The sequence below is a fragment of the Helianthus annuus genome, chromosome 14 (assembly GCF_002127325.2).
Source record: "Helianthus annuus cultivar XRQ/B chromosome 14, HanXRQr2.0-SUNRISE, whole genome shotgun sequence".
In the NCBI taxonomy this organism is placed as follows: Eukaryota; Viridiplantae; Streptophyta; class Magnoliopsida; order Asterales; family Asteraceae; genus Helianthus; species Helianthus annuus.
In genome coordinates this window covers 74,989,723-75,001,206 of record NC_035446.2, presented here as the reverse complement: position 1 = coordinate 75,001,206, position 11,484 = coordinate 74,989,723, and the positions used below count along the sequence as shown (strand labels likewise).

At 33.4% G+C, this 11,484-nt stretch overlaps 1 protein-coding gene across 1 annotated transcript; it reads left to right on the top strand.

Annotated features, from left to right (window-relative positions):
- Nucleotides 1-1,978: 1,978 nt before the first annotated feature.
- LOC110884379 (54S ribosomal protein L51, mitochondrial) lies at nt 1,979-5,339 on the top strand. The gene is made up of 4 exons (XM_022132090.2): nt 1,979-2,134; nt 4,485-4,564; nt 4,819-4,925; nt 5,017-5,339. The coding sequence occupies exons 2-4, from the start codon at nt 4,485-4,487 to the stop codon at nt 5,187-5,189; spliced, it is 360 nt and encodes a 119-aa protein (XP_021987782.1). The 5' UTR covers nt 1,979-2,134; the 3' UTR covers nt 5,190-5,339.
- The last annotated feature ends 6,145 nt before the right edge of the window (nt 5,340-11,484 follow it).

Here is an 11,484-nt window from a genome sequence, read left to right as displayed (position 1 = left end):
TGGTTTCGGATTCAAAAGGGTGTGGGCCGAGAGTGATAAGGGACCAAACCCCAAAGGCTTGTGCGATCGGTTCGTTTTGTGTAATCCAACTACATACATACATGCACATATCGTAACAACATAAGATCTCATTAATCATCAAAGTTCACATAATCACATAGGGTCCACATACGTTACATTAAACACAAAGATGGGTTCTGAAATACGAGTTGTCACAACCATACTCTTAAGCATTGTCATAAATGGCATAAATAGCCCCTCTTGACCAATGTTTGACACACCCGAGAGTATGACCGAACATCATCAAGCTCCCGTTTCGTTAAAGGCTCACTCAGAGGTATAAATTAACATGTTGACGCCTTTAGTCCTCCAATTATCAAACTTTCAAACAAATTTTACAAACGGTCCCTCTCGTCCAACTAATGGCTCATTTGGGAGTACGGATACCGTAAAGGGTCACTCAGAGGCGTAGTTTCAGCATGTTGACACTTTTAGTCCCTCCACGTTCATACTTTCCATAATTGACAAAATTAGTCCCTCCTAGCCAACATTAGACATAATTAGGAAATAGGGACACGTGTCAATACATCATTGGACACGATTTTACGAGGTGTTACAATCTATATCAAATCCACCATCAAAATCATTAGATTAACACAAGAACACTCAAATTAAAGTTAAAACCCAAATTAAATAAATAAACATAAAATCCACAATTACTTATTAAATCTCAACATCTCAATAATAACCCGTCTTAACACTGTTTGTAAGTCACAGATATGGGGTCGGGGTTTCGTCATATCGATGACGGAGATGAAGACGGTGACGTAGATGAGGTGGTTCTGGTTGGGTGGTTGCTTGGATATGGTTGTGTATGGCATTTCGATGGTGACGAAGGGGTGGAGGTGCACATCGGCGGCGGTGTGGGGATGGTGGTGGTGGAGTCGTGATTGTGTGATGTTGAAACCATGTAGATGTCTCATCTATTCCTCGGTGTTTTGTGAAGAAGTATAACAACAGACCGTGTGCGTTGTGGGGATGATGGGCCTAGTAATTTTTAAACCCTAATTCGTTAAACATTAATTGGTTAGTTTTTAGGGAAAATTGATTTGAGTTTTACAGAATTAAGTGAAATTTTAGTTGGTGACATTTGTGGTGTGATGGTGATGTTGGAGAGTGGTTGCTAGAGGTGGTTGTTGGTGGTTAATGGTGGCGGTGGATGAGAGGCAGAGAGAGAGAGAGAGAGATAGAGAGAGCTAGATAAAGAAACACATAAGGTTCTTGTTTATATACATACATATATTCTATTAATTTTGTATATTTATTTTGTTTTATTTATTAGTGTTTTTAAATAAACCGGTAAAAAGACTAAATCACCCTTGTGTGAATTGATTTAACAGAAAAATTAACTGGGTTAGGGTTAAAGGACATACAGTGCAAGATTTTGGAACAATAAGTACAAAACTCGTCAATTTTAAACATAAAGGAGACCGCGTGCAAATGAGTATAAAGATAAAAGACAATCCTTGGCGATTCACTTTAAAAGAATAAATGCAAATTGGATTTAAATAATCCAACATTTTTTGGTATTGGCCAATAATAATCTCATCTGGATTTATTCCCGACGGTGGTCCAACCTTTTTCATTTTATTTGTATAATGGCCCGTTGTTAAGAAAACATAAAGAAATTAAATTTTTTTCCGATTACAAACTGATGTTTTAGGGTTTTTTATCAGAACAAAAATACAAGTCAACTAATGTAAAAATTACCTCGAAACACTACTCCAAATGACAAAAACAATGCTTCAATTCATGTGTTAAACTTCCAGTTAAAAAAAAATCGACTCGTATCATTGTTTTAATCAAGAGCCCTAAAATATTAGTTTGTAATTTGAGAAAAAAAAAAGAAAAAAACTTAACAGAATACAAATAAAATAAAAAAGGTTGGACAACCGTAAATATTGGTGGCAGGTTGAATCCAATTTGCGAAATATATAAATGAAGTATGTCCCGTATGGCCGTAAGGTTTGATTAACTCCTCCCTTTCTCAAACGTGACAGAAGTTGCTACTCCTATAGTCCTATAGCAGCCGACTTGTTAAGTTCTTGTACGTTCCACATCGTCGAATCCACAAGTAAGATTTCTATATCCCTAAGCTTCAGATTTTGATATTAGGGTTTTGTTTAGTTTTAATCTTCTAGGGTTTATAGCGTTCTTTTTATATTGCTTCAGTTTCCAAAATTTTATCGTTTCCAATATTCAATTGTTCACGAGTTTGTTGCTTTGCAATTATAATATGCTTCTATTTGTAAGGGTTTGCTGCTTTCGATGTTTCAAAGTGCTGGATACATAATTTTGATACCGACTCTGTTAGGGTTTGTACTATCCATTTGAATTTGCTTTTTCTGTGTAAACTATTACTAATTATCCTGCTAATTTAGGGTTATGTTTAAATGTCTATTTAATTCTTGTTTGTTTTAGGATTTCTGTATGTTTTATCTGCTTTATGGCAGTGTAAGTTTGATGATGTTGAAATCGAACACCAACTGTTCGATAAAATGCCCGAGTGAACAAAACATACTTGTAGCACAAATCTTTTTTTGTTTTCTTTGAAGTAGAATGTATGTTGAAAGTTTTCCTATAGAAACTGTAGATTTGATAACCATTGAGGTAGATAGATTAAATGTACTGGTGCAGTGGTGCTGTAGTTTTAAACACTTGCGGATAATCATTCTTTACACATGAACATGAGTGTTTTTGTTTCTTGGTTTGATTTACATTTTGTTAGCCATGGGGGCTTTGACATTGTAAATTAAAGGCTATCCCTTTGTCTCTTGGAGTGGACTAGGCCTTGGGTCCTGGGCTCTCTTGAGCATCGAGGCGCGTGCCTAAATCGCCTTTGACTCGGGCCAGTGACTACCTAGCGAGAGGGTGTATAGATTCTCATGAACGAGGAGAAGACATTCGCTTTCATATTTGGTTTAGTCCTAGCTTCTAACTGGTTATTATTAAGTTAAAAATGAGATTTGAAATGCTTCATTGGTATGTATTTTGATCTACAAGATTGGCTCATATGCATGGTTGTAAAAATCCCGACTAGACTCCGATTAATCGCCGATTAATCACTAATCGGAGGTTCGCCGATTAATCGCTTGGTAGTCAATGACGGTCCTATTCTAGGCAAATTTTGGCCAGACGTTGGCCAAATTTCGACCAAACCATATAAATTTCTTCAATTACCTAAAAAATGGGTCAATAAGGGGTTAAAACATGTCTACTTTAAAAAACTACATATAAAAATGTGTGTGTATATATACAACTAAAAATTACATATAAAAAGCTCAATCCGATTAATTCCGAGTAATCCTATTAATCCCGATTAATCACTAGTCAGTACTCCACCGCCTGACTAGCGCCTAACGATTCTTACAACACTGCTCATATTTACATAGTACATACATCAAGCATTTATATACTAAGGTGCAAATTAATGAACACATTATTGTTTCCCCAGATTTGGAGCTAACTACATCTAGCCGAAATAGTTCACTCTATCTAGCCATTAGTGTAAAGCCATTAGATTTATTAATTCACTGGTTTTCATCATAAATCATAGTTTTTTTTTTATCTTCGTCTTTCTCCTCTAATTGTTTATTTTTTTGTCAAATGGCAACGTCCAGAGTTGTTTTTGAATTTAAATCTATCTTCTTTTTGTATACTATGAATGAATTTTCTTATAAGGTGTTTCATAATGTGAGATTGTGAGTTATTTTTGAAATTCAGAATATTATTACCTTATTAACAAAAGAGTCAGCGGGTTAACCTGTTCAGTTCAGTTACCCATTTGTTTAATTGTGTATTACAAATGCCCATTTTCTCACATCTTCATTTTAAAGAAACCTGCAAAGCCTCAAATGTTTAACTGGAGATCAATACCGTCATTGTTTTTTTCTTTTATTGTTGTATACTTCCTAATAAATATTGGAGTAAATTACAAAAATCGTCCTTTATGTATGTCACTTATTGCAAACTGTGTCCTTTATCTTCATTAATTACAGAAAACGTACTCGATGTTTGCAAATCATTGCAAGTTATGTCCTTTAGCCCTATCTTAGTTAATTTTTTGTGGTTAAATCTGACCAAATAGACCCCACATGAGGGTATTTTGGTCATTTTACTCTCATGTGGGGTCCATTTGGTCAGATTTAACCACAAAAATACCCTCATGTGGGGTCCATTTGGTCAGATTTAACCACAAAAATTAACTAAGATAGGGCTAAAGGACATAACTTGCAAGGGTTTGCAAACATCGAGTATGTTTTCTGTAATTATTGAAAACAAAGGACACAGTTTGCAATAAGTGATATACATAAAGGACGATTTTTGTAACTTACTCTAATTATTGCTAAAGTTGTATAATTTATCTTAAAAGTACCAGAAAAATATCAATATAATTCAGCAGTCTGATTCTTGATCTTTGGCAGATGTCTCAACGAGGTGTTTGGCAGCTTCAGAAGCTGGTAGTCAGCTACTGTAACTGGGGTGGAAGCAGTAGGGGTATCAGGTATGTTATATATATATGTGTGTGTGTGTATCCTTAAATATGGTTTCATGGCTTATTTTGTAGTCTAATTTCTTTTTAATTATGATTGTAAAAATAGTGTACACTTATAAACCATGCTGTCATTGGATACATAATCTTCAACATTTCAAATTTATGTAAATATTTAACCGCATGGTTTAGTAAGAGCCAAAAGTTATCTAGTCGAGTATTGCGCACACATTTACAGAACTAACAGCTGTCTATTCAATGTGTAGGGCATTTATGGAATCTGAATTACCGTCATTTAAGGAAGCCAACCCTCAGTTAGAGGTGGTTACCGAGCTTAACCGCGGTCAACATCCTTATTTGAAAGGATTATATAGTAAGCTAACATTCTCGTTTAGCGCCTTTTCTTTTGTTTTTCATCCTCTCGCTAATTACTTAAAACGTCTTGCTATAATTAACTTATGCAGAGAATAAAAACGAACGGGTCGTATCTGTGATGAACATGACTACAGAAGACGTACTGCTTTGTGCAACGAGGCTTAGAAATTCGTTGGGAAGAAAGGTGGTGAAGCTGAAGACTAGACATGTTACCAAACACCCCAGTGTTCAAGGAACATGGACCACAGACATGAAGATCTGAAGCCCAATAATGACTGACGAACCTTTTTCCATGTGTTTGGAACCGATATGCAAGTACTATTCCCTTTTTGCTCGAGGATAATAAAGATTTGCAATAGATTATCTTTATAAATGCTTCACTCATTGTCTTGAGATTCCTTTTGATGTGAAATTGCCCCGCTTGAGATGCATTTTTATGCATTAATCTTGACAAAGCCCGCAGGTCAGGTCGGGTTGGGTGACTGGTCAAAACAGGTTATGAACAACGTTCTGGTCAAAATAGGTAGTTTTTAAAAAGTTATTAATTATTAATTTGGTAAGGTGAAAATGGATTCTAACCATAATGGACCCAGGTTGCAATGCGTCAGTTTAGGAAAAAAAATATCAGAATTGGTTAACGCGCTTGTTTTTATGCAGCGGTGGAGGTAAACAGTAAACAGTGATTGTGGGTGGCGTTAACCCATTTGGACCTGTTTTAAGTTGACAAGTTTTATAAATATGGTCGGGTTTGACACTTGTATTTTGAGTAGATTGAAATTGGCCTGTTATCTAATTTGAGATTGTCACCCCTGTTATGCGAGATTCGGGTTTGTTTACCTAACTCACCTTCGCCGGTTTTGGGCCGAATCGGCCCTGATATGGATCACTTGGGTTACTGGGTCACATGGTTGTATATGATTAATTGCATGTCCATATCCAGAACCACATATTTGAAATGATATCAACAACCTCTTTTTGGTTTTTTGTCACACTTTTAATCTACAAACTTCAATTCTTGTGAATTAGGACCAGTGTGGTCCTGTTTAACTGTACGGAAATGTTTCATCAACTATGGTTATTGGTGGGCTTCAAGATTTGTAGTAGGTGGTTATAATATATGAGGGATGGCCTTCATTTGGGTGTCAAAGAACTTTTTAGCGACTTAAATAGGTATATCAACAAGACTTGATTTAAATTATTTTATGTAAAGAAGGTAACTCTAATCATTATGTTCCCCTCAATACAAATATCTAAATATTACTCTATTGTATATAAATATTTTTGTTAAATTTAGGGATGATATATAAAAAAGGGAAAAGATCAAATAGGAAGTTAATTTTCGCTAGAAAGGATAGGAAGCCATAAGATTATGACATATGGCAAATTTTAAAATAAAGAGAAAGGGTATTTTAGTCAATCCAACTCCTTCTTCTTCCTTTTTCAAAACCCAGTAACTTCAAAACCCACCATTTTCAAAACCCACCATTTTCAAAACCCACCATCTTCAACTATTTCTTCACTTTCTATCTCAATAATCACTACATTATAGTGCGATTTTCATCACCAATCAATGATTCAAAACCCGATCAACGTGTTCTTCAGCTTTTTTTGAAGAAAACCCAGTTTAATTTCATAAAAAAATCTCGTTTTTTCCGGTGATTTTGGAGATAATCACTCGATTCGTTCGTTTCGAGCGTTGATAAGTGTTTTTTATCATTCAAATTTCGTCAATTGATGAAGAAATCGGCTTCGATCAATGTAAGAAATTCTTTAATTTCATTTTCACGATCTGGGTTTTTGATTTAGTCATTGCGTTTTACGATCTTTGCGGAGGTCCGGGGGCGGCAGCCCCTGGCGGGGTCCAAGGGGCAGAGCCCCTGGCTAGGGTTGAGCTGTACTAAAAACGCATCAGAAAAATTAAATTTCCAGAAATTGGCTCATTTCGAAGACAGTAATTCGTAGACAATTCAGACAGTTCACAGTGACAGACAGTTTTATGTGTCCATTGCGTTTTAGAAATAAGAGAGTTTTATGTGGTTTCTGACTATTGTGTTTTAGAAAAAACACACATTTTTAAGTGTTTTTAGTCATTGCGTTTTAGGTAAAACACATTTTTTAGGTGTTTTCAGTCCATTGCGTTTTAGAATGAGTCATTTTTAAGTGTTTTCTGGCCATTGCGTTTTACATATAAGACATTTCTTTGTGTTTTTTGTGCATTGCGTTTTAGGTAAAACACTTTTTTATGTGTTTTCAGTCCATTGCGTTTTAAAAAACAGACATTTTAAGTGTTTTCTGGCCATTGCGCTTTACAAATAAGACATTTCTTTGTGTTTTTGGTGCATTGCGTTTTAGGTAAAACACATTTTTATGTGTTTTCTGGCCATTGCGTTTTACAAATAAGACATTTCTGTCTGTTTTCTGGCCATTGCGTTTTACAAATAAGTCATTTCTTTGTGTTTTTGGTGCATTGCGTTTTAGAAAAATGTCATTTTTTAGGTTTCTTTTTCATTGCGTTTTACGTAACTGGTGGTTTTTCGATTGCGTTTTTATGCAACTGGGTTTTAAATTTTTTTTTTAAATATAGCAATAGTATACTCGTTTTAAAGATAAAAAAACGCTCGTTTTTTGGTGCAATTTTTATAAAAAAATAATGTCGTATGAAAGAGTTATTAACGTTTAAAAAATGGAGGGGAATTAGAGGAGAGAAAAACTATTGGCTTGGATTGACTAGAATGCCCTTGAACAAACTCACGCGCCTCTTTTCTTCCTTTCAATTTCCCTGATTTAATCTTAGCCCTTGATTAACTTAATGGATGGTCAAGATCACTTCCTAGCCTTCCTAGCCAAATAAACTTCCTATTGTATCTCCATCCATATAAAAAAATCCTTATGTTTTCAAAATTAAAAATACCATCTTTTAGCTATGTAATTTATGAGTTCATATAAGTAAAAAATGATTTTGTTAAAATGATAAAATGTTCATAACTTCAGTCACGTAAAGGAAACTTAATATTACCATAATATAAATTAGCAACACAAAGTTGTTTTATGTTATTGTACACTATGTATTAGGGGTCTTTTAAAAAATAATTGATTTTTTCATTTTCAACACAAAGTTTTTTATCTTTTTAATTAGCAACACAAAGTTGTTTTATGTTATTGTACACTATGTATTAGGAGTCTTTTAAAAAATAACTCGTGTTTAATCGGCGGGGTGGGGGGCAGTAGGTATAGGGTTTTATATTGGGGGTGATTTACTGTTCATTTCATTTGGTTTTTAATATATGTTATGTATTAGGAGTCTTTTAAAAAATAACTCGTGTTTAATCGGCGGGGTGGGGGGCAGTAGGTATAGGGTTTTATATTGGGGGTGATTTACTGTTCATTTCATTTGGTTTTTAATATATGTATAATTGATTTTTTCATTTTCAACACAAAGTTTTTTTATCTTTTTAATTTAACCATTTTATTTTTTTTACTTTTTTTTAATGACGTATGATTAGGATGGCGCTAATCGGGTTAGTAGTTAGTATCACCAAGTTGGTATTAAAATCCCTCATTGCCTTGATTTGAACCCAAGACCTCCAAAAGAATCAAACATTCCCACATTCCCCTTGACTACTAGCCCAAGAGATTATTGGTTAATTTTTTTACTTTTCACCCAAAGTTTTTCATCTTTTAAAATTTAATCCCAACACTTTTTTATTTTCAACTTTGGTGTCTCATAGTTTTCATTTTTCGCAAGTTTTTTGTTTTACGTTTCGTTTTAAATTTTGCGAATCAACACGCTACAACGTGCGTGTGTGGTTTAACGTTTTTCCGTCGGTTTTTCCCGTTTAACAGGCCATCACAACCCCTCTATTTTTCTCCGTTTAACAAGTTCATCGCAATGCACAGGTCCTAGATCGACTTAGTTATTATTTTTTACGTTTTAAGTTTCGTTTAATTTCTTCGCATTAACAAGCTGCAAAATTCAGTATTCTAAAATCTTATTCAATACTTCAAAAGAACACATTCAAAATAAGTTCAACCTAATACATTACAAGCCAAAATCACGTTCAACAACGCAAAATAAGTTTTATATTTCAAGTAAATACAATATTTGTTCATTAGCACGACAATCAACCTTTAAATATGTCACATATATCAAACTACAAGCCTAAATACATGTAAATAATAATCACTTTTTTGTAATATATTATATGTATATAAAAATAAAATATATTATAAGTAAAATAATTCGAGGTAAGCAGAGCCGAGTTACCAAGTGAGCCAAACCGAGCCAATTTGGCTCGTCACGAGCCGAGCCGAGCCGAGCTAGGCTCACTTTCTAACCGAGCTGAGCCGGCTCGGCTCACTTTCAAACCGAGTCATATCGAGCGAGCTTTTTCCGAGCTAAATCCGAGCGAGCTTCGAGCGAGCTTTTTCCGAGCTAAATCCGAGCGAGCTTCGAGCGAGCCCCAAGCCTCGAGCTTTTTGGACAGCCCTATAGCTAAGTTATAAAAAGTTAAGTGATATTATAAAGCAAGAATAACGTAGAAGAATTTACGTGTGAGTTCTAGTAAAATTTAATATGATTTTATCTATAGTTATCACTAGGTTAGAACCCCGTGTATTACACGAGTTGAATAAATGTAATTTTATATACTAAATTAAAACAATTATTTTAAAAAAAAAACTCGTTTATTACACGGGTTGAACAAATGTAATTTTATATATTAAATAACAAAAAAAATTATAACTCTAAGAACCCCATGTATTGTACTGGATAAATGTAATTTTATATACCAAATAATAAAAACCCGTGCATTGTACGGATTGAATAAATCTAATTATATATACTACATAATAAAAAAAGTTATATTTTTAAAAATACTGTGTATTACACGTGTTAAATAAATGTAATTTTGTAACCTTGTGTATTACACGGGTTGGATAAATGTAATTTTATAAACTAAATAATAAAAAAGTTATATCTTTATAAACCCCGTGTATTATACAGGTTCAATAAATCCAATTATATATACTAAATCATTATCATCATCATCATCAGTAAATCCCACCAATAGCAAAGCTAAGGTAGGGTCTGAGAATGGTAAGATGTAGACAGCCTTACCTCTACCCCGTATGAATAGAGAGACTGCTTTCAGTGAGAGCCCCGGCTCGATGGTAGTTTTGCATCATGCCTTGGATATAAGGCACATAACACTCAACAATCGGGACAAAGACCGATTAGTGCATGGTCCCTTTTGTCTTTCTACTATCAACGCCACCACATGATGATGATACATGATTAACCGTCCTCCGCTTTTAACGTTATTTTCATGAACTTAGTAAAATAATGTTAAAATTAGTGCAATTTCACTTTTGCCTTCCGAGCGTCCACACATATACATTATATGTGCATACCGCAAGCGGGGCGAATCTATACTATATAATAAAAAAAAATATATCTTTGAAAACATCATGTATTACACGGGTTAAATAAATGTAATTTTGTATAGTAAATAATATGCTATTGGATTCGGTTTAAAAAAGCATAAATTTGGTTCGGTTTAATTCGAATCAAGTCATACACTTGGTTAACTTTAATTCGAATTGATTAGAACCCCAATTTGAAAAATCAAAAACAGAATTATATTATAAGCTTCTCTTTCTAATTAGTGTTTTTTAAAGTTTGATCTAAGGTCTAATAACTTATTTTGTATATTTTGTTTGTATTTTAAATTTTTTTTATGAGCGTATTATTGTTTTTTTAAGTTTAAAATTATTGTTTTGTGTTATTATTTAAAAAATCTTTAATTTATAATTTAATTTAAAGTAAGATAAGATTTAATATTAATTGATTATTTATTATTTAATTATTAATTGATATAAGATAAGTATAAAAATGCAAGAAATTAAAATCTAGATGCCTTCAATGAGTGACACGTGTCCCAAAGTTGATTTTTTTTATTATATAGTATAGATAGATATAAATTAATATTATCAATGGTCGTTTTATTTGCTACCGATTAAAAGTACAATTAGAAAAGGAAAGAAAATGATATAATCACGCAAGATTAAAGTACCAAATTTATATGTGAATTCGGTAAAGGTTTCTGTGATATATTTTTTTTTTGACATATACACTTAAAATTAATTACAAAAATAACAGAAAGCGAAGCATCATTCTTTCTAAGAAATAAACATTTAATATAAGTTTGAGTTTGAATCTTCAGATCTTTTTCCACCAATTAAGAAGTATAATTAGGAAAAAGAAATTACGTTATATATCTTTTTCCACCTAGTACGAAGTATAATTAGGAATAGGAAAGTACGTTATAGTTATGTAACAATTAAGTACACAGATATACGTGTGAATTCAGAACAAGTTCATGACTTTATCGTCAATACTCTGAATATTAATAAGAAACCGAACATATAACAACACGAGAAAACTACTGTGCTTCTAAGAAATAAACATCTTTTTCCATCGAGTAAAAAGTATAATTAGGAAAGAGAGCGCACGTTATAGTTATGTAAGACCACCCGTAGTGGTAAAGATTTTGGGTGTT